We start from the raw sequence: 25,220 nt of genomic DNA on the forward strand, positions 1-25,220 counted from the left end.
TACAGTACTTAAATACTGAACTGTAAGATATCAGTAAAATGCAGCAATCAAATCATAATTGCAACAACTGAATCTGGTGCCTTTATTGCAGATGATGAATACAATTTTAAAATGACATCAGAGTCGTTCAATCAGCATGGCAGTACATAGAGGGTGACACAAAATAGTATTTCAATAGGAAATCACAACTTCTCATTTTAATCTACATATATAAACATTTTCATAAAATGACAACATCCATGGGTAACCTGGAACAATTGTATATTATTAAGTAGCTAAAAGAATTCACTAAAACACAGTTCATTATTTCGACAGTTTATTTACAAATATTGTACATAAGAATACAAATGATGGTTGTATGACGGTGAGTACAGATTAAAGAACAGAAAATATAGATTCAGTATCATTTAGTGATATACACATTAATAATTACCCATTTGTTTTTTTTTTGTTTTTTAAAATAATCAAAAACCCATAAAATTCTAAAATCTATTCTAACCCATTTTTAATGAGATAATGATTTACGAGTCTTAACTTGAACTTTGAACTCCATGGCAAAAGTGAGTGTAAAAGTCCAGAAATAACGCAATAATATATATGAACATTTTGTGTGGAAAAATACGGGCTAAAATTTTGGTAGAAACAATTGTGCCCAAAATTGGACGAGAAAACTAAGCCATCATAACTACATAAAAAAATAATTAATATATCGGTATATGTTCCTCAATTAATACTACATGTTATGCATTAATCTCAATGTCTCTTATGGAATAACATAACATAAATTGTATAAAAATTACAAAATATTAGTACAGTAATATATTTATAAGCAAAATCTGGCGAAATAAATACTAGCCAGAACTGACGGAAAAGTACATTGTCACTTTATAATACATGATGAAAATAAATCTGACAAATCTTGGAAATCACATAACTAACATCTGGTTCTTATTATCATCAGTACAATTGACTTCATTCTGTCCCCTTATTTCTACGTCTACCGTAACAACTGTTTTATTTCAACCAAATTTGATCCCATATCTTGAAAATTGCACTTGCTTGTTACACCAAAATAAAACTTGATTGACATTTCTTAAGTAATTAAAATTGTTTTCAAAATTTAATAATGATCACATAAAAATTGTTTTTATTGTAATAACTAGAAGTGAAATGTTACCATTATCCTGAAAAATTTAACAAACCAAATTTAAACTGGTTGAGATTCCTAACTAGTTAATATAATATCCAAGTCTGAAAGACATTGGATGAAAATTGAGAAAAAGTTTAATGACAACAGCGAGAACAATAATAACGAGGACAGACGTTTTCCACTCGTATACCATGACCTTCATTTATAATGATGCAGACAAGGTAAGCATGATATGTTGTTTATATATACACAAATATTAATTATACATTAAATGATGGAGAAAAAAAATTGCATTTAATATTTTGTGTAAATAAACATTTTTTTTGAAAAATGATGCTGCCAGGGAATAAAATATTTTTCTAAAGCTGATAGATACCAAGCAGATGCCAAACTGAACCGACCATACAACTGCTTTTATATATCAAAGGAAGATTTTCATATAGGGTCTTCAGACAGGAAGTGACTCATCAAATAATGTCTTTATAGACACCCATCCAATCAGTGGTTTACAGTATCTTCAAAATGGCATACATGTAAAACGCATAGATACAAAAAATTACAAATCTGCTATTTGATTCAGGATTCACATAAAACATTAATGAATCAATCAATTTTGGTCACAATTGACAGGATTCATCTAATCAATATTGTACAAAGTAAGCTTCGGTAGTTATTGTGCAATGAATTGTGGGATATCTGGCTGTAATCACATTATTTCACAGTAATCATAGCATGAAAGTTAATATAGAAATATATTGCATTGAAAGGTTGCAAACAATATAGCATACACAATACTGAATTCATATTAGGAGCACATCAACTTGTACCAGTCATAAAAAGATCAGTTTGCTGACACACTACTCTACACTATTAATACAGTAAATACCTTTATCAGCCTTATAAATTTTATAAATCTAAAAATCTTCATTTATATAACCATGTATATACACATGAGCACCAGGAACTGACAACAGTTTTTTTTTTAAACGTAAAAACTGCCATACACTGGGAACTCAAATTATAATGCTCTTGAAGATGATTTGTCATAGTTTCTGTTTCCTTTACAATCTGTAATTACTTATAATTACGGGCTATCTTGGTCCAAATACCATGAATGAAGTTTCAATTGGCACATCTATGTGGTTTTATAATGTAATTTGATTCTTTACTTCAAAGTACGCTTCAATCCTCGTCTGCGCATAATCCTGCAAACATAAACATACCGGTAATATGTTAACTTTATTGAGCAACAATTGTAGGATGTAATGAGCTTAACTGAAAAATATTTACAGGTTAGTAGATTTATGATTGCCATAATAGCACTGATGCAGATCGCATTAACAACACTGATGAAAATCTCTATAACAGCACTGCTAGAGATTACCATAACACTGATGAAAATTGCCATAACACAGATGAAGATCGCCATATTAACACTGATGTGGATTGCAATAACACTGATACAGATCGCCATAACAACACTGATGAAGATCGTCATATTAACACTGAAGAAGATCGCCATATTAACACTGATGTGGATTGCAATAACACTGATACAGATCGCCATAACAACACTGATGAAGATCGTCATATTAACACTGAAGTGGATTGCCATAATGTTCAGCACTAATGGAGAACGCCATAACACTGATGGAGATCACCATAACAACACTGATGGAGATCGCCATAACACTGATGGAGATTGCCATAACACTGATGGAGATCGCCATATTAACACTGATGTGGATTGCCATAATGTTCAGCACTAATGGAGATTTCCATAACACTGATGGAAATCACCATAACAACACTGATGGAGATCACCATAACAACACTGATGGAGATCACCATAACAACACTGATGGAGATCACCATAACAACACTGATGGAGATCACCATAATAACACTGATGAAAATCTCCATAAGAGCCCTGATGTAGATTGCCATAACAACACTGATTGAGATTGCCACAACACTGATGGAGATCGCCATAACAACACTGATGGAGATCGCCCTAATCTTCAGCACTGACGGAGATAACAGCATTAATGGACATCGCAATAACACTGCTAGAGATTGTAATAACACTGATGAAGATCACCATAATAACACTGACGAAGATCGCCATAACAACACTGATGAAGATCGTCATAACAACACTGATGAAGATCACCATAATAACACTGATGAAGATCACCATAACACCAATGGAGATCGTCATAACACTGATGGAGATCACCATAACAACACTGATGAAAATCTTCATAACAGCCCTGATGTAGATTACCATAACACTGATTGAGATTGCCATAACAACACTGATGGAGATTGCCATAATCTTCAGAACTGATAGAGATCACTGTAACAGCATTAATGGACAACGCAATAACATTGATGGAGATTGTCCTAACACCAATAGAGATCGTCATAACATCGATGGGGATCGTCATATTGTTCAGCACTGACAGAGACGGCTGTAACAGCATCAATGGAGATCACCATAACAACACTGTAATAACAGCACTGACGGACAACAACAATACTGCTCAAATTCAAATTCAAAACGTCATAAAAAAGAAGCCACCGATGGTGCACGTTGCACAATCTTTTTATTAACTGTCTAACAACGCGCGAAAAATAAGTTAACCGGCCAACCAATGCCTACAGAATAAATAAGTTTATCTGCGTTGCTTCTCACGATATTCAATGTCAAATGCCAAGAATATGGCTAATACCGTTACTGCTGCAGAGAGGGTCAAAAACATCAGCAGAGGTAAAAAACACGATTGTTAACGAAATTATATTGTGTGGCGGTGATCCGATCACTGTTCATTTTTCTTTTTTCCGTGAAATAGCAGAAAAATTTTGTTTCACGACAAGGGGGTTCGCAAAATATGGCAAAGTTTATTATGCAGAGCAAGCAAGGCAACAGAGGATATTACCATAACTTGAGGATGGTGACTTAGAGTTGATCGAAACATTGAAGAGATTTCTTTATCGGCTTTGATTCGTTTGATTAATGACACATACTTCTCGTGACAAGAACTGGAGTGATGTGATGTGATGTGATGTGATGTGATGTGATGTGATGTGATGTGATTTTTGGAGAGACGGGCGATTGTATGTTTTTTACATTGGCGTGGTGCACTGTCAGAATACGTAGCAGTGGTCTTGTCTGGTGAACAATGTTTGCGTTTTGTTGTGGGGATATGTGTAGAAACTGCTTGACATTTTAAATTACCAGCACTGTCTTCGTTAAACGATGTAACATAGGCATTATAAAGTTCAACTTGATTGCTGTACGTAACTTGGCTGCTTCATAAAGTAGGGAGTTACTTGTGACCTGATGGAATTCCTGGTAAAATTTCCGAATATCTTCTGCCGTTATTACACGAAAACTGGTATATCCATAATTTCGCAGAGAAGGAACATACTTCTCTAGCTCGTGGTCAATATTGGAGTTGATTTTCTCAAAGAGGCATTCGGAACGAGTGACCTCTGGCAGTTTCCATTTTGTATGACTTCTCGTCAGTGGGCGTGGTTTAGAGAAAATACGGTTGGCGGGTTTTATTTTTTGCACCTCAACTTTTTTAATTTGGCGTGTAAGTTTTTAATTGGCGGCGCCTTTTTTATGACGTTTTGAACACTTAGTAAATTTGAGCAGTATGTTGACAGCCTTACACAAATACTTACCAGAAGGGATATTAAAACAGGTTGTTGGAACTTGTGCTGAAATAAAAATTTAACATACTTTACTAAACACACTGCTTGAAACATAACCTTTTAAATCAATCACAATGTTAATCCCAGCATATTGGAAAGTATCAAAGTAGAGTGACAGAACAGTCTATACAATTACAGCTGTATCTTGTAAGTTAACAACAAGTACGACGACAATGTTAGAGACAGACGTACACTGTGAGTTACGAAAATGTTTTACACCATAAGCCAAGCATAAAGCCTTTTAGTGCATTGCTTTTCAGATTCAAATCGTCAAAAAATCCACAGACACAGACAAGATACTGTAAATCGTTTAGATTAAACTGCTACAAAATTACACAATTTTCTTCTCTTATGAAGGAAAACGATTTACAGTATAGAGGTTAATATGATTAGCCAATCTCTACTACTGGAATCACTGATTGGACAGACTGTTGTAATGAAGCAGACCATGGTGTATAATATTCAATATTGCCAATCAAATTTCAGCATTCACATGCTTCTTTTTTACAAGTGCATGTGCATGTTGTATGATGTTGAACAAACTGTCAAACAATTTAACATGTGTAAGTAAAATCAAATGTCTACCCTGTCGCTCATCTCAGATTGGATCACGACACAGATAAACTTTTTTGATGTGCTCAAACACAACCGACTGTAAACCAACAGTGGACCTGATTGAACAGTGAGTTGTGTAAAAAGAGATGAAAATAGACAATTTGCGTCAAACGAAATGGGTTGCGGTTACCGGTAATCATCAAGGATTTGATTGTGACACAAATTAACTTTCATTGAAGTGCTAGAACACAACTGTATGTGAACCAAGTGACTAAATAGACAGGTTGAGATTATGTGCTTCATAAGCCCCTAGACTGCATTCAGTTGGGGCCAAAAAACTACAACTTGCATTGTCACTATCTTGAAAAAATACTACAGAGAAAAACAAACATGTGTAAACCAACAAACATTGGCAGCAAGCTACTCTCTGATTGGTCCGACTGTTAGTTGTCAGGGTTTGGTAGCCAATCAGGCACAATCTTGTAGGTAGCTTCATACTGACTGAAGATCTACCAGTGTATTATTATCCAACAAGACTTACCAAATGACAAAACTTGTGTTGGGATTTCTTGCCCTGGATTATGGCCCACAGCACCCAGAAGAAGTGAGACAACATAGAGAACCTATAAAAGACCAATCAAATCACATTAGTAAGAATATGTGTATATATAGAGAATATCCGATGGGTGACCATGAAATATCGTATTTATTTAACAATTGTATTAAGTTTACTAGGTTTCAAGCCCTTGGTGAGGAACATAAAAAATACTACACAAGTTTAATAATAAGCAAAAACATGTCACATGCATTCATTCTAGCATGTGTACATCCTAAGCATGTGTGCATCCTAAACATGTGTGCATCCTAAGCATGTGTGCATCCTAAGCATGTGTGCATCCTAAGCATGTGTGCATCCTAAGCATGTGTGCATCCTAAGCATGTGTGCATCCTAAGCATGTGTGCATCCTAAGCATGTGTACATCCTAAGCATGTGTACATCCTAAGCATGTGTACATCCTAAGCATGTGTACATCCTAAGCATGTGTGCATCCTAAGCATGTGTGCATCCTAAACATGTGTGCATCCTAAACATGTGTGCATCCTAAGCAAGTTCTATTTATTTGCATACAGGAACATTGTTCTTGCATATGGGTTATGGCCAGCTTATCGGTTGCAATTAAACAAAAAAATAATTTTAAACCATTAATGTATTTATGGTTACATTAGACACATTTGCAATTTTTTTAAAACTAAATTGTGGGCTAGTTCCATCAGTGGTCTTTAAATGTATCAACAGAAAATTCATTTATTTATAAGAATAGGCAAGTAAGCATCAATCAGGATTGCTCATCTTACCTGAACAATTTTTTGTATATGGTATACCTAAAATCTTGATATGCAACGCTGTTTTCAAATTCTACTTTAGAACATTCTCAAAACTACTAACCTAAGAAGTATGAAATTTTCCATGTTCGTTTTGAATGCAGTGACAACGAATGCTATGAAATCTCGTATAACATGTATGAATTTAGAAAGAGTACAACTTGAGGAGAATTGGGTGTTCAAACAAATCACCTGAATTTCTTCTTATAAAATTTTGAATAATTATAAGTAAGCCACATTAGGGAGATGTCAGTTTCATGTGAGATTCAAAGAACATGTTGATGCAGTAAGTTGCTGAAAATTTGATCATAGCAGAATCTACATAACTGTTATCTAACAGCTGTTTGCTAACAATAACTTGCAAATACTGTAACTGTGGCATTTGGTATACGACAAATTCTACTCTATACACCACATGCTACAAACAAAATGTATAGGATAATATAGCTTTAATGTTTGTTTAATAAAATGTCTGTTTTTTTGTTGAGTTGTAATAATCATTGTTTTTGTTTTAAGATTAGTATTTTAAACAAGATAGGTCATCGGTGAATCAAACTCAATTGCATCACTGCTATTTGATAATATAAAGCAAAAGCGGTTCTTAGTGTCTATACATACAAAGTTCTCAGACATTAATAGACTTTGAAAAGCCACTCCTCTATTTCCACCCACTTTTACTTAATAATAATATTAATTGAACCATACCTTCCCACTTTACTAACCATAGTTCCATCAGTGGTCTTTAAATGTATCAACAGAAAATTCATTTATTTATAAGAATAGGCAAGTAAGCATCAATCAGGATTGCTCATCTTACCTGAACAATTTTTTGTATATGGTATACCTAAAATCTTGATATGCAACGCTGTTTTCAAATTCTACTTTAGAACATTCTCAAAACTACTAACCTAAGAAGTATGAAATTTTCCATGTTCGTTTTGAATGCAGTGACAACGAATGCTATGAAATCTCGTATAACATGTATGAATTTAGAAAGAGTACAACTTGAGGAGAATTGGGTGTTCAAACAAATCACCTGAATTTCTTCTTATAAAATTTTGAATAATTATAAGTAAGCCACATTAGGGAGATGTCAGTTTCATGTGAGATTCAAAGAACATGTTGATGCAGTAAGTTGCTGAAAATTTGATCATAGCAGAATCTACATAACTGTTATCTAACAGCTGTTTGCTAACAATAACTTGCAAATACTGTAACTGTGGCATTTGGTATACGACAAATTCTACTCTATACACCACATGCTACAAACAAAATGTATAGGATAATATAGCTTTAATGTTTGTTTAATAAAATGTCTGTTTTTTTGTTGAGTTGTAATAATCATTGTTTTTGTTTTAAGATTAGTATTTTAAACAAGATAGGTCATCGGTGAATCAAACTCAATTGCATCACTGCTATTTGATAATATAAAGCAAAAGCGGTTCTTAGTGTCTATACATACAAAGTTCTCAGACATTAATAGACTTTGAAAAGCCACTCCTCTATTTCCACCCACTTTTACTTAATAATAATATTAATTGAACCATACCTTCCCACTTTACTAACCCAAAGCTACGCAAACTTGACTTCAATTTGATTAAATATTAAAATAGTGAGGGTCGTCACTTTATAGGTGTTGTCACAACATTGATAAGATAAACGCACACACACATGCATATACACATAACAGGGTAAACACGAGTAAAAAATTGTAACGTTTGATTGAAATCATCCCTGTCATGACAGAGAAACTGTAGTAGGCATTGTTTGATTGCAAGATTGAATATAAATTTTTCAACTTTTCATGACAGCCAGTTAGCCATATTGGGTGGTGTTCAATGGATGTTAAACCCATAATATATTTTGTACCTTTTTATTTCAGTTAGCATTTTCACTTCCTCAGTTTCACGACTTTCCAGGTCATTCATTGCATTATCAAAACTATTAAGATAAGCTCGGATGAATCGCAACTGCTGCTCTTTATTTGGGTAGTTTTCGGGATCATACTTATAATACGGCGGGGTTGTCGTCGTGTAGTCAAAGGTCCATTCACAGAAATGATTGGCTATATCAAAACCCCTGTAAAATAACAAATCTTCATTAACTTCATATTAACATTTAGTCATACCCAAAGAAAACAGCTCCAGCGCTAAAACAAATCATTAGTTACAATTAAAATGAAATAATTAAATCAAATTAAATCAAAAGTGAGTTCAATCAAGTAAATAAAAGGCACTTTTTTCTCACTTTCAATTTTGAGGGTGGTTGACTCCCTAACTCTGCGATTCAATGTTACTAAGGGTAGATAAATACAAGGGCGTGCAACATCTGTAGTCATGAAAACAAACATGCAATAATACACAATAGCACATGCCACCTATGTAATACAAACACAATCAGTTTATTGCGTTATTTGATTTGCTCTCACATATATATATATATATATATATATATTCTAGTGTGCACACTGAGAGAGAGAGACAGCAAACAGTTCTGCAACAGATACACAATGTAAATAACTCCTCTTACATATGAAATATGTGAGAAGTAGAAGAAAAAGAAAAACCTGATCTTCTGTACAGGAAGTAATATGTACTGATATTCTGCAAATAATGAAATGTTTAGGTTTGGCAGCTTCGGGACAATCCGCAAAACAAACCTGTGGTTGTAGCCGGCATATTCAAAGTCAATAAACATAAGACGGTTGCATTTAGAATCACTGTTTACCAACAGAATATTACCTATAATAGGGAAAAAAAGTAGAAAAAAAAAAAGAGTTAACTGAGACACTAATTACCTGCATGAATTCAAAACCAAGATGACAATAATAACATTAAACATACCCAATGTAAACTCTGAAGGCCCATGCAGATTAACTTAATCCAGTAATTGACACAATGCACAAAGTGAATTAATCCCACTGAACATTGGACTAATTCCACTTGATGTTTGGAAATAGATTATGAAAATGAAGACAGTGGATTATACACGTGGACAGGGAATTAGCCAAAAGAAGACAGGGAATAGCCAAAAGAGAACAGTAGATTAGCCAAAAGAGAACAGTAGATTAGCCAAAAAAGAACAGTAGATTAGCCAAAAAAGTACAGTAGATTAGCCAAAAGAGAACAGTAGATTAGCCAAAAGAGAACAGGGAATCAGCCAAAAGAGAACAGTAGATTAGCCAAAAAAGTACAGTAGATTAGCCAAAAGAGAACAGTAGATTAGCCAAAAGAGAACAGGGAATCAGCCAAAAGAGAACAGTAGATTAGCCAAAAGAGAACAGTAGATTAGCCAAAAGAGAACAGTAGATTAGCCAAAAAAGAACAGTAGATTAGCCAAAAGAGGACAGTAGATTAGCCAAAAGAGAACAGGGAATCAGCCAAAAGAGAACAGTAGATTAGCCAAAAGAGAACAGTAGATTAGCCAAAAGAGAACAGTAGATTAGCCAAAAGAGAACAGTAGATTAGCCAAAAAAGAACAGTAGATTAGCCAAAAGAGAACAGTAGATTAGCCAAAAAAGTACAGTAGATTAGCCAAAAGAGAACAGTAGATTAGCCAAAAGAGAACAGTAGATTAGCCAAAAGAGAACAGTAGATTAGCCAAAAGAGAACAGTAGATTAGTCATGTAAGAACAGTGGATTAGCCATGCATGGAAAGTGGATTAGCCATGCATGGAAAGTGGATTAGCCATGCATGGAAAGTGGATTAGCCATGCATGGAAAGTGGATTAGCCATGCATGGAAAGTGGATTAGCCATGTATAAACAGTGGATTAGCAAAATGGGAACAGTGGGTTAGCCAACTGAGGACATTGGATTAGCCAAATGAAGACATTGGATTAGCCAAATGAAGACCGTGGATTAGCCAAATGAAGACAGTGGATTAGCCAAATGAAGACAGTGGATTAGCCAAATGAAGACAGTGGATTAGCCAAATAAAGACAGTGGATTAGCCAAATGAGGACAGTGGATTAACAAAATGAGGACATAGGATTAGCCAAATGAGGACAGTGGATTAACCAAATGAGGACAGTGGATTAGCCATGCATAGAAAGTGAATTAGTCAAATGTGGTCAATGGATTAGCCATGTGTGGACAGTAGATTAGCCATGTGTGGACAGTAGATTAGCCATGTGTGGACAGTAGATTAGCCATGTGTGGACAGTAGATTAGCCATGTGTGGACAGTAGATTAGCCATGTGTGGACAGTAGATTAGCCATGTGTGGACAGTAGATTAGCCATGTGTGGACAGTAGATTAGCCATGTGTGGACAGTAGATTAGCCATGTGTGGACAGTAGATTAGCCATGTGTGGACAGTAGATTAGCCATGTGTGGACAGTAGATTAGCCATGTGTGGACAGTAGATTAGCCATGTGTGGACATTAGATTAGCCATGTGTGGACAGTAGATTAGCCATGTGTGGACAGTAGATTAGCCATGTGTGGACAGTAGATGAGCCATGTGTGGACAGTAGATGAGCCATGTGTGGACAGTAGATGAGCCATGTGTGGACAGTAGATTAACCATGCGTGGACAGTAGATTATCCATGCGTGGACAGTAGATTATCCATGCGTGGACAGTAGATTAGCCATGCGTGGACAGTAGATTAGCCATGCGTGGACAGTAGATTAGCCATGCGTGGACAGTAGATTAGCCATGTGTGGACAGTAGATTAGCCATGTGAGTATAGTGGATCAGTCAAATGCGAACAGTGGATGGTCAAAATAAGATTTTTCCTTTCTCTTCAAAATGAAAGCAGGACACACATGAACAGAACAGGCACTGCAATATGGTTTAGTTTATTGTATTAACTTAAACATGCATGTATTTGTTACTGTTTATAGCAACACCATTTTAACTATGTGACAAATACATAACATCAACATTAAAAGATTATACCTAATCCCAAAAATCAGAGGTCATTATTACTTGATTCTTTTTAAAAAAAGATATGCGAGTTTCTTTTAACATTCAAACTTAAACTTGTGGCAAAACCGAGATAACATCAGGAAATGAACACAAAATCTGAGGCAGCTGCATTCAAGGTATCACTCATGTAACAATCACAATATTTAATAAACAGAGAATTGAAGATTTCATTATTAAAAAATCATTTATTACTGGATGTACAGGATGTATTTCCTAAGATGTCAGATCCTCAAATCTACTTTTTCTCACACTGTCAATCAAACCTATTTAATTTGACAATTTAACAATGTCTCTTTGTACAGACTATTGAATTCACATTTTAACTAATTTTATTGGAGTTCTATTCACTTTTGTTAATGGCAACTCCTTGGTTAAACTTGTGAGCTCCCAGTACCCCGGACACTAACCCAATTCCGGACTGCCAAATGAAAAAAAAAATGATGCCTAAGCTCCCTCTCATTCACACAATTTACAAATCAAGTTTTTTTAGTTTCATTATGTTGGATAACAAAAAAACAAAATATATATATTATTGGAGATAACAAAAACAGAAAATTTGGTGATATTTTGATATTTTCTATGATATTTTTGTTTTGTTTTTTAACATAATCTCATGAAATTAATAGATTATCTCTCTCAAAATTAAAGTTTAGAATTCATATGTCATAGTAGAAATTTGTTTTTAGTAACCAAATATTGTATTAAACTATTCATCCAGACCTTCTCTATAGTTTTCTATATAAATAGCTTTAAAGGTCATAGATACTAACAGGATTAGCTGGTTATATTTCCAGTCAACATATCAATTAAAAGATCTTGTTTTGGATGTATATTGTATAAAATGTTTTCCCATGAGAAATTGTCACTGCTTCAATACAGACAGTTTGAGGTTGACCAAACTAACCTCAGTGGTGGACCCCCCACCCCCTTTGGTGACACACCCTTGTATCTCCTTTTAACTGAACTCTTGACCTGTGTGGCTTTGCTGAGCTAAGAGTGAATAATAAGCAGTCCGTGGTTTTGAGAAGCTTTGTGGCCGACAGTAATAAACGCATCAAATACAAACTCAGCGCTTACGTTATTAACCTAAATATAAATTAATGTTAATTATGTTCCTATTGACTTCAAGAAATATCAAATAATTATATTTTCAATTAATATTATAATAAGTTCTAACACTTATTAACCTGTCTAAAGCTGTTTTAATCATGTGTGTCCCATCATTTTTGAAAAGGAATTGAAAAACTATTTCACAGTTTGAATAATTTTTGCAAATTCTAATAGGTAGGTAGATCCTATTTACATGACATGCTGAGGTTACAGTAATCTCCTACTGCTAATAAGAGTGTTCATTACCAGCTTGGTCTATGTATGAATTGAATCTCCCCAAAATGATATATATCAGTCAAACAATTCTCTTACCTTCATTGAGGTCATTATGACAAAAAACTGTTGGTGATGAAGTTACTTCTATCATTTTTCTGAAAAATAAAGACGTAGTTATTATTATATAATTACAACAAACCTTTTTCTAGGCATGGAGGTATAAAGAGAAAAAACAGAAAAACAACATAACTTACTGATAGATCGTCTGATTTTAAAAATTCAAACATGAATAAACTTGTTAGACACATTGCACAAGTAAATTTACTCTTATTCTCGTAAAACACCGCATAACAACAGAGAAATAAAAAGGCCCGACTTTAGTTAAGAGGACAGTGAACGCGAACGGCGGAAATGATAATGCGGTTCAAAGGACGTTTAAACAGGTAAAATAGGAGGATTAATTCGACTAGAAACAAAAGACATTTAATAGGCTTAAACCAGTTGTGACTGCTGTTTATACCTCCATGCCTAAAACTGAAGCGTGTATCTGTTTGGTACATACTAAACCAAAGCTGGTATTTTATAACAAAATCTCAATTCAACTGACTGGTTCAGCTCGAGTCATTTCAACACTATATGAGACTAGTGAAATAATTTTAACTGTTTTAATTTCGTCAGAAAATTTTTTTTTACAAGAAAATGAAAATGGTGAAATTTGATATCGGGTTGTACGATACGGAGCACAGTGGGTTTCACGTAACTTTGTCTTCACGAATGCCACAAAAATCACTCAATTGTTACTTACTCTAGGTACTTGAGCTCTTCTGGCAAACCATATGACAGTAATTTATTATACTTGGTGTCAAGTTCAGGAGTAGTGAACGAGATACTATGCAGAACTTCGTGTAACCACCTAAAATCAAATAAATGATCAGAAACATTTAGGATATGGTTTATGTAATTCTAGACAATTTGTATAAACTAAATTGTAGTTATTTAACAACACTTGTCACTACATACAAATGAGTTAATCTCCCAGCTGTCTAGGTGCTGTTTACATGTGTATAGCCTACATGTATCAGCTGTCTAGGTGCTGTTTACATGTGTATGGCCTACATGTATCAGCTGTCTAGGTGCTGTTTACATGTGTAAGGCCTACATGTATCAGCTGTCTAGGTGCTGTTTACATGTGTAAGGCCTACATGTATCAGCTGTCTAGGTGCTGTTTATATGTGTATAGCATACATGTATCAGCTGTCAAGGTGCTGTTTACATGTGTATAGACTACATGTATCAGCTGTCTAGGTGCTGTTTACATGTGTATAGCCTACATGTATCTGCTGTCTAGGTTCTGTTTACATGTGTATAGCCTACATGTATCAGCTGTTTAGGTGCTGTTTACATGTGTATAGCCTACATGTATCAGCTGTCTAGGTGCTGTTTACATGTGTAAGGCCTACATGTATCAGCTATCTAGGTGCTGTTTATATGTGTATAACTTACATGTATCAGCTGTCTAGGTGCTGTTTACATGTGTATAGCCTACATGTATCTGCTGTCTAGGTTCTGTTTACATGTGTATAGCCTACATGTATCAGCTGTCTAGGTTCTGTTTACATGTGTATAGCCTACATGTATCAGCTGTCTAGGTGCTGTTTACATGTGTATAGCCTACATGTATCTGCTGTCTAGGTTCTGTTTACATGTGTATAACTTACATGTATCAGCTGTCTAGGTGCTGTTTACATGTGTATAGCCTACATGTATCTGCTGTCTAGGTTCTGTTTACATGTGTATAGCCTACATGTATCTGCTGTCTAGGTTCTGTTTACATGTGTATAGCCTACATGTATCAGCTGTCTAGGTTCTGTTTACATGTGTATAGCCTACATGTATCAGCTGTCTAGGTGCTGTTTACATGTGTATAGCCTACATGTATCTGCTGTCTAGGTTCTGTTTACATGTGTATAACTTACATGTATCAGCTGTCTAGGTGCTGTTTACATGTGTATAGCCTACATGTATCTGCTGTCTAGGTTCTGTTTACATGTGTATAGCCTACATGTATCAGCTGTCTAGGTGCTGTTTACATGTGTATAGCTTACATGTATCAGCTGTCTAGGTGCTGTTTACATGTGTATAGCCTACATGTATCTGCTGTCTAGGTTCTGTTTACATGTGTAAGGCCTACATGTATCAGCTGTCTAGGTGCTGTTTACATGTGTAAGGCCTACATGTATCAGCTGTCTAGGTGCTGTTTATATGTGTATAGCATACATGTATCAGCTGTCAAGGTGCTGTTTACATGTGTATAGACTACATGTATCAGCTGTCTACATGTGTATAGCCTACATGTATCTGCTGTCTAGGTTCTGTTTACATGTGTATAGCCTACATGTATCAGCTGTCTAGGTGCTGTTTACATGTGTATAGCCTACATGTATCAGCTGTCTAGGTGCTGTTTACATGTGTAAGGCCTACATGTATCAGCTGTCTAGGTGCTGTTTATATGTGTATAGCATACATGTATCAGCTGTTAAGGTGCTGTTTACATGTGTATAGACTACATGTATCAGCTGTCTAGGTGCTGTTTACATGTGTATAGCCTACATGTATCTGCTGTCTAGGTTCTGTTTACATGTGTATAGCCTACATGTATCAGCTGTCTAGGCGCTGTTTACATGTGTATAGCCTACATGTGTCAGCTGTCTTGGTGCTGTTTACATGTATAAGGTCTACATGTATCATCTGTCTTGGTGCTGTTTACATGTGTATAGCCTACATGTGTCAGCTGTCTTGGTGCTGTTTACATGTGTATAGCCTACATGTATCAGCTGTATAGGTGCTGTTTACATGTGTAAGGCCTACATGTATTAGCTGTCTAGGTGCTGTTTACATCTGTAAGGCCTACATGTGTCGGCTGTCTAGGTGATGTTTACATGTGTATAGCCTACATGTGTCAGCTGTCTAGGTGCTGTTTACATGTGTATAGCCTACATGTATCAGCTGTCTAGGTGCTGTTTACATGTGTATAGCCTACATGTATCAGCTGTCTAGGTGCTGTTTACATGTGTATAGCCTACATGTATCAGCTGTCTAGGTGCTGTTTACATGTGTAAGGCCTACATGTATCAGTTGTCTTGGTGCTGTTTACATGTGCATAGCCTACATGTATCAGCTGTCTAGGTGCTGTTTACATGCGTATAGCCCACATGTATCAGTTGTCTCGGTGCTGTTTACATATGTAAAAACTACATGTATCACCTGCCTGCTGTTTACATGTGTACTTCGAAACTGTCTAGGTACTGTTTATGTGTGTAGCCTTTGTGCTGTCTAGGTGGTGTTTGCAGGTGTATAGCTGGGTGTGCAGTTAGTTTGGTACAACAAAAAAACAGTTTGGCTCATACAAAACAGAAAGTGAATTTCATGAAGGCATGAATATTTTATTATGGAATTTATAAAATATTTATATCACATTTACTCTGGAAAAAAAAACCCATGATTTCATTGGTTATAGAAGCTATCTGGTAAAGTTCATTGCTCATGAATGTTAATGGTTTCTTCAATCATTAGCAATTTACTATCTATTGTTTGTAACAGTCATTTGAAATTGTATTTATTTCATATGAAAACACTTTCATGCCTTTATGAAATTTACTGTATTGCTATGTATTTAACTACTATATTTGCTAATTTAGATGTGGCCATTATTGTTTTGTATTCTGAAATTCACTTTCCAGTGGTGACCTGGAGGAAATAAACACTCAAACAAACAAACCTGTGACACATGTTGATCACCCATGTTGGTTCTTTTGATAGTGGTAAATCCATACCATGAAATCCTGCCAATTTCTGGGCTATCTCAATGTTGTAACTTTCATAACCCATCTCTTCTACAGTTAAACTCCTAGACTGTAAAAAACCAACAACAAAAAAATGTTATAAGCTTGCACGATTAATCCCTTATTGGAATTTTAAAGAGGTTACTGATTTGATTGTTTGATTTTTTATTAAATGTTTTCTTTTCAAGGAAATTAGCGAGCTTTTTTGTGAAATTGATTGTATTGTATTTAGCCACTTGTACTGTAAACCGCTTTAATCTTTGATCAACATGGATTAGAGCAAGATTCAACAATTGCTCAATAACTCTGTAGACCTTGCAAATATACTTGGCTTGCGTACCCCTTATGTATACATATAGCAGCCCACCATTTTAGATACAAGTGGAGGACACTATTTTTTTAACCAAATTCTATAAACCAAGCACACATTTTGCTCATGTCTAATTACAGCATAAATTTAAGTCCTAGACCAGTTATTTGAGTCTTAAATTACAAGTAAATTCAAACTGTGAATACATGATTTTTAACAAGTGTAGTAAAATGCAAGAGTTGTATTTATTAGCTGTCCAGCTTATCTTTGTTAGTCTATAACAACCACATCACATGTCAACATTGAGATACCTACATACATGATAAAGGTCATTCAGTCAAAAGACAAGTCATAAGTCATAACTGTGAAATGTGTCAGATGGGAGTGTTGTGTAAAAATGTAATAACTATTTGTAGAATATCATTGTGACGTTAGTTCACCAAGTCTCATCTAAAAGTTGACAATAAGGCATGTTGTCATACAAGTCTTTCAAATGACTGTCAATCACAGGTTTATTAATGGCACTAGGTCCTTTCATGGAAGAATATGGTGTACGTATTATGTTAGCACATGGAGTTAATATCTCTAATAACACAATCTGTACGCATTTCAAATTATATTTCCCATGATGCACTGGTGCAATCCCAAGAATTGTGGAGCTATGTTTCAAAGGCAGTGTTCTCGCAACACCTGCAATGACAACTAAACAAAGACTGATTCTGTAAGGTAAAAATAAGGTAAAGATCTCAGGAAAATACATTGAAATAAATAGTAACTTTATTCATTATATTGAACACCTGATTAATTTTATGTGTGTAGATATTACTTTGAACTTAAAAAATACAAAGCTACTATATTTTATATTATACTGTAAATGCATAAATTATTCACCAAGTTTTAATTTCGCTATTTTCGCTGATAAGTAAATCTGCTAAATTAAATCTACATGAACATGTTAAATAACAATAAAACTCATCGTTTCCTTGACAAATTCATAAAAACACAGTGAATATGCTCAAAACATCAAAATAGTGAAAACAAATGGTTTTACAGTATTGCACGCAACTGTTGATTAACTTCTTTAACCTAAATTGTTTTTTGACCTTTCCACGCACTCCATGCAGAGATGAGATATGATGGGATTTGAAAAGTAAACAATAACATCATTGTGTTGTAAGATAAAATCACACTTTGAATATAATGACAAGAAGTCAAAGGTCAATTCCTTTGCTTGCAATCCTCGTGTTCCAATCTGTTTTTTTGTGTACATTTGTACCTGTAATCCATTGCAACTTACAACAGGCGTAAAAAAAAAACATTGGGGCTTAAAGGGACTTAAATATGACAGAGTTTAAGCCCCCCTAATCTGAATGGGATAAGCACCAGTGTAACTATTAAAGTGAGAACAGTATATTGGCAAAAAGGGACCTAAATATGGCAAGAGAGAGGCAACAATGGAGAACGTTTCAACGGATGTTGTTAAACCGCAGGTCCAGATATATAAAAGGAAAGATGGCTGTCTGTTTTCAGTATGAAAAATAACACTGAAGCGTGAAACATTGCTTCGTGAAACATCGCTTCGTGAAACATCGCTTCAGGGTGCTCTGCAAAAACAATCAATGCCCGTGGTGCTTAATTTTGATGTCATACACAAACATGAATATATCCACGATACAATTTTGATGTTAATTTACAAGTTTGGAGCAATCTCGGTGTGATTTCCATGTAAAAACTACGGGAAAGCATGATTCAGACAGTAGTTTCCAATAACTTCTTTAGTGTATGTGCGCAAAAAAAAAGACGTTCGCAGTTACAAGGCTTGTAAACTTTTTCAGCGGAAACATAGGTGAACTAGGTCAGTTACCAGAAGAGAAAATGGATGGTTTTCAACCCAAGACGAACCAAGCTGTAGGTATGCCCTAGATTAGTTTATTTGCAGATGTTACGTGGTCTTGGCTGGTCATGATAATAGCGGGGTTCGTTCTGTGTTTAGCGCATTGCATCATGGGAAAATATTTACATAGTCGACATTTGCATAACTCAAGCGAAGAACTGATCGATGCTCCTCTTAGTGTATTTTATCAGGTATCAATTTGTAAGAAGTTGTCCAAAATATATGTCAATCTTATTATAACTTTCCACTCGGTTTAGTCGCTGAAACCATTAACACCTTCAGTTGAAATGATAACAGCTATGTACCAAGTAAACAACTGCAACATGCAGTTGGTCACCATATTTACACGCTGGTGTGGTCCATCCTTTACAAACCATCAAGGTACCGGTATATCAATTCACTGACATAATTTCATATGAAACAAATACAGTAATTGTACTTCATTTCTTGTGAATTGCCCGATGAATTTCGCGAGTACAGTCAATATTTTGAACCTTTAATAGCAGCTCAGTAGATGTTGAAATAGCATTTGCTGGTATCTGTCAATTGCATTGGTCAGTTTCCCTTTTGAAACTATAAATAGAATTTTTGTTGTGCATGCACAGTCGCCATATTGGAACGCAGTCAACTGCTTCGTAGGATTAACGTAAATATGTACCAAAACCTAAAACTTTTATGAATATTGAACTATTGGTTACTACAAAGCATTGTTGCTATGGTGACTGTTAGAATGATTCAAGATTCAGCTATGCATCAAGTTTCATCAAAAACCATCATATGGTTATTGAGATATCAGTGGAACAGATGGACACACACACACACACACATACAGACACACACACACACGTACACATACAGACACACTAACTGCAAAGACTCCCAGTGTGTGCTTTGCACACAAGAGTCAATTAGAGATACACGATTCTTGAAACTTATGAGTTATTAGTGAATAAAGGAAAATGTGCTGTACTTGCAACGCACAAGTTATTAGTAAATAAATATTTAAAACTAAATAATTAGAAATACGCTGAATTTTAATATGTTAATAAATATGAATCTATAATCGCTAGAACTCAATCAATAACTAGCGTGTGACCAAAACTTCCAGGTTGGCAAATGATTGCCATCCACCATTCAAAACAGTGCATGGTTCAACAGTACACAACACAAAGAATGCTCACCTTCTGTGACATTCATTGTTGTACAACACACGAGTATTTTATGACATGAAAAACATCTTTTTAATTTCACACTACATGTGTATAAATTTTGCACCCAGAACATCATCTATAGTCAGCAAAATCACAATCATTTCTATTGCAAACAGCCAGTCAGGAAGTGATGCTTGTCAACAACAGTGGAAGTCAAGATTAATTATTCATGAGCAGTGATGATGTATCTTTAAACAACACTATTAGACTTCCTAACCTTCCTGAAGAGACTTTCCTCAAATTTGTTTTTTGACCTCTCCATGCACCTCTCCACGAGATATGATGGAATTAGAAAACTAAACAATAACACCATTGTGTGTCGTCAGATATAATCACACTTTGAATATAATGCCTGAATGACAAGAAGTCAAGGGTCAAACTGATTAACATGTGTACCATCTTGTACAGTGTAGCACTTCTCTAAACATCACAAATATTTATAAAATGATCATTATCAACCAAAGTAAACATCTGTAGGGCTGTAGTTCATCTAGGAGGTAAACCCACTTTATTTCGTGAGCCAGGCTATGCCCCAAAATGTGTAGAAACTTTTGTATATTCAAAACAGTGGTAAATGACTTCTGCAAGATTTTTTCCCTCATAAAAAAAACCTCAACTTACCGTGAATACCGTAAATGTATTAATTATTCACTGGGTTTTAATTTCGCTATTTTAGCTGATAAGTAAAATCTACTTAAATTAAATCTACACGAACATGTAAAATAACAATAAAACTCATTGTTTCCTGGACAAATTCGTAAAATTAAAACACAGTGATCAAAAGAAAGATAAGACATAACCACGGTATGACAAAGATCAAATTCCATGTAAATGTTTATTTTGTTCCATACACAGTAATTCATTCATTCATTCATTGTGTTAATAATTTTGGGTTAGAAAAAATAGCTTTTTTTAACAGAAAAAGGGAGTGTCTCAAAATGTAAAACCATAAAGTTTCATTTCTAGTCAATATGAAAAAACATCAAAAAAAGACTGGAAGTTGTTTTGGCTGTATACTGCCAGGTGATTGAATTGCAAAGTAAAAATAAATAAATAGTGGGGTCAAAATAATAGCAGTCATCATCCTATTTCTCGAAGGCAAAAATTATCCAAAAAACATTAGGAACAATGATAATAATTGATAAAAAAAAACATGGATACGTGTAATTGTCAAGTTGGCATTTAAAATTTATTGTTCATTGTTTCAATATTGATTACATACACCAAATTAGGCTCTATTTAGTTCCCCTTTAACATAAGCTTGTCACTAAGGTGCTATATTTTGAACAATAAATTTTAAATGCCAACTTGACAATTACACGTATCCATGTTATCCTGTGAATGGGCTTATCCTTGAGGACCACCTCAGAAAAGATGATTTTGTTTTGGGGTTTAGCATTGTAACCATCTTGCCACCCACGAAAAATTAAATCAGTCACATCACCAAGCTATTTTCCTTACAATTGCTACGTTCATCTTAAGAGATCTCGTTCTCGAGATCAATTTTTTTTAACATGTTCTGCCGTTCACATACATGTATCTGGTTCCCGAGTTTCTGCACGTGAAAGAGAAGGAGAACATTTCACTTTCTTTCACAATGAAATTAACATTTAACTTACAGGTATATATTCTTCAATTCTTCCACCTTGGAATATTCCATATAATTTAGGTGCAATTTTTCTCTCAGCAAGCAGTGAGAATACAATTGACTCTGTCAACGCAATGGATGAATCATCCAGGATTTCCCCGTGTATACGTAACAGAACTTTATTTGGCCCAGTCTGTGTTTTGTTGGCGGGTATACTGCATATATATAAATAATTACTCAGTCCAGCACCACTGTGAATATGAAAATAGAATTATAATCTTTCATATTTATGATACATGTATAATCATTTGTGATATAATGTCATACATACTGTAAAATACTTTATTTTCACTTGCAATTAATTTTCGCTATTTTCACTGAAGGAATGATTTAGTGAAAATAAAATCCAGCAAAAAACCTATTTTCCAATATTTTACATTAAACTTTTCAAATTCATTGAAAATAAATTTCATACAACACACCCAAAAAGTCTTTTCAGGGAAAATTAATTACAGCAAAAATAAAGTATTTTACAGTATTGGATAACCAAGCATGAACGTAAATTCATAAACTAAATGTTCAAAGCTTAAATAATAATCTTTTGTTTTGAAAAGTTCAGAATTCAGCAATTTATTTAAATCAAAAAATGAAGATGAAATTTTTCAAAAAAATGAAGGGATTCACTTCAGATTTGACTGCAAAGGTCAAATTGTGCCTCCTGTCAAAAAATAATAAATGAATGAATGAAATGATCGATTTGTTATAAACCACTACAACAAAATAGTGGAAAATATTTTATAACATTTATTTTTACCACAAAGGTTTTTTTTTTTCCTTTTTTTATTTTAATAAGTAATATTCTACGACATGAAAGCTGACTAACAATAACTACATGTATTACTTAACAAGTACCACCTGATAAAACATAAAATACATTGAGCTCGATCGAGATGTGATTATGCGGCTCCCGAGTCATGTTTTGATGATCGAATAAAACAGGGCGTTGGAGCCGCGAAACCAAATATTGTAGCTCATGTAACATCCTGCAGTGCACTCCCGGTCTCAGACCTACAATAGGTGAATCGAGTTTTGTAGTCCTGGCACGTCAGTGAAGGCATACATAGCAGTACAACTTGAATGTATAAGTTTTACGAACGTGCGCGTGCGCAGTGGTTGATTGTCGAGAACTGGTCGACACAAGAAGATGAAATAATGGCGTCATTCGTTTATGTAAGAGTCCCTTTTTATAATGGGTAGGTCACAGTGATACGCCGGTGTATACCCTTTCCTTCCGACAACGCTGTTTTGTGATTTATAGACATTGGACCTTTAGACTAGATCAAACACATTGCGATTTGTGTAATGTTATTACTCGATAACGTGGTAAAGATTCCACGGTCCATATACACTGACACAGAAACTGCAGTTATACTTACGCAAAATTTTCAACATTAAATTCATGTTTTTCAACTCTCGCCCAAGGTCCACGAAGATACTGTCTACACCATGTATATGCTTTGTCGACGAAATCTGGATTCAAACCAGAACGAGAACCCATGGTTCAAGATGAAGGCACAACTGATTTCTGACCGTTTATTAGTAAAACGCACTGTGTGACATGCGCCGTTGTTTATAACCATTACCACAGCTGCGGATGAGACGCGTGGCTGTTTAGTTGTGACGTGGCCTATTATTTGCATATATGAAACTGCAATATAACCTGGGTACCTGGGAACGAGGCAGAGGTCACGTAGGTTTTGGTGTTCACATAAAATAGTCTACTTCAGGCAAGTCAAAGTAGTTCCCTAAATATTTGAAATGGCCGTCCAAATAAATTGCATCACTTCACACACAGTGAATTAGTGTTTTGTTAGCTTTTTGGCAAAATACAAAGATATCAGAAGTCGCGAGTGGGAAATTCAGGTTAAGAGCAAAAATTGCTTGATATTGATTTTTTAAATATTATTTTACCTTTTGACTTTGTAGCTTTAGAGGAGAGTTGGTTAGATTTAGTAGATAATTTTTCATTAGTAGAATTTAGTTATTTTCGTAGTGATAGGAAGAAAAACAGAAAGGCAAGGCGTAATTCTGGTGGCGTTGTGTTCCTTTTCAAACACAAATTTCAAAAAGGTGTACAAAAATTACAAACAACCTTATATCAGATACATTATGGGTGAGACTAGATAAAACTTACTTTAATTTGGAAAGGGATATCTATATCTGTGTGGCATATTTTCCACCAGAAAACTCTTCTATATTTAGTAATAAAGAAAATACACTTTTTGAGCAGATTGAAAAGGAAATAACAACTCACTCATCTCATGGAGATATTATTTTGATGGAGGATATGAATGCAAGAACATCAAGATTGGAAGACTACATTTTGAATGATTCTGTAAGTCGTATACCACTGCCAAATAATTATAAAATTGATGATTTCAAAGGGAGGTTGAATAGAGATCAGAATGTAAATTCATATGGGAAAAAAATAATCGATCTTTGTCTGTCAACAGACTTGAAAATTGTTAATGGGTGAAAAATAGGGGATTTATATGGCAATTTTACTTGCCATGCATATAATGGCTCCAGTTTGGTGGATTACATCATTGCTCAAACAAGCCTTTTTTCAAAAATTCAATTCATGAAAGTACACCCTGTATCATATTTATCTGATCACTGCCCATTGTCATTCACACTGAAAATACAAGATCAGTTGAAAAATGTCAATAACAACATGGGCTTAAAACCATTACCTATAAATTATATCTGGGAATCATCCTCAATTGATAATTACAAGACAGCAATGAATAATGCAGCAGTCAGATCCAAAATTACATCTTATTTACATATGGATTATACAAAATGTAATATTAATGATGCTATCCAGGCACTAAATAATATTTTTTATACTGCAGCAGACATGTCGCTTAAAACCCAGGCTCGTAAATAAAAATAATAATAAAAAGAACCAAACAAATAAAGAGTATGATAAGCCATGTTACATACTTAAACAAGAGTTAACTGGCATGAGTAAATTATTAGTAAAACATCCCAGAAAACCGTACATAAGGTCTAGATTTTTTCAACTGAAAAAGGAATACAAAAAACTAATTAGATTGAAAAAAAGAATGCATCAAGAGACACTATTAAATGATATAAATGGAAGTGAAAGAAATAATCCAACAAAATTTTGGAATATTATTAAAGAATTAAAAAATACTAATTCATTACCATCTAACAATGATATTAGTGAAAGTATCAGTGAAGATGAATGGATTAAACATTTTTCAAATTTAAATATTGTGTGT

General features: G+C 34.6%; 1 protein-coding gene across 2 annotated transcripts; it reads right to left on the reverse strand.

The window, feature by feature from the left end:
* Positions 1–303: 303 nt before the first annotated feature.
* On the reverse strand, positions 304–23,479 carry LOC100372818 (choline/ethanolamine kinase-like). 2 transcript variants are annotated; one of them, XM_085498680.1, is made up of 10 exons: positions 23,349–23,479; positions 21,944–22,163; positions 16,846–16,979; positions 13,873–13,980; positions 13,164–13,222; positions 9,471–9,552; positions 8,681–8,890; positions 5,970–6,051; positions 4,844–4,879; positions 304–2,355 (listed from the first exon to the last, which is right to left on the reverse strand). In XM_085498680.1, the coding sequence occupies exons 1-10, from the start codon at positions 23,468–23,470 to the stop codon at positions 2,296–2,298; spliced, it is 1,113 nt and encodes a 370-aa protein (XP_085354806.1). In that variant the 5' UTR covers positions 23,471–23,479; the 3' UTR covers positions 304–2,295. The 2 variants fall into 2 exon arrangements, with proteins under 2 accessions (XP_085354806.1, XP_006816045.1); XM_006815982.3 differs by lacking the exon at positions 4,844–4,879.
* Between the last annotated feature and the right edge of the window lie 1,741 nt (positions 23,480–25,220).

This window comes from Saccoglossus kowalevskii, chromosome 1 (genome assembly GCF_978046115.1).
Source record: "Saccoglossus kowalevskii chromosome 1, keSacKowa6.1, whole genome shotgun sequence".
NCBI lineage: Eukaryota > Metazoa > Hemichordata > Enteropneusta > Harrimaniidae > Saccoglossus > Saccoglossus kowalevskii.

Bases quoted from the DNA above. Each gene is read 5' to 3' on its own strand.
- LOC100372818 (XM_085498680.1), bottom strand. From the start codon at position 23,470: ATGGGTTCTCGTTCTGGTTTGAATCCAGATTTCGTCGACAAAGCATAT. The intron at 16,980-21,943 runs GTAAGTTAAATG...GGTTTTTTACAG, and splicing joins GAATTGAAGAATATATACCT to TCTAGGAGTTTAACTGTAGA. The intron at 2,356-4,843 runs GTAAGTATTTGT...TTATGTTTGCAG, and splicing joins CTGTTTTAATATCCCTTCTG to GATTATGCGCAGACGAGGAT.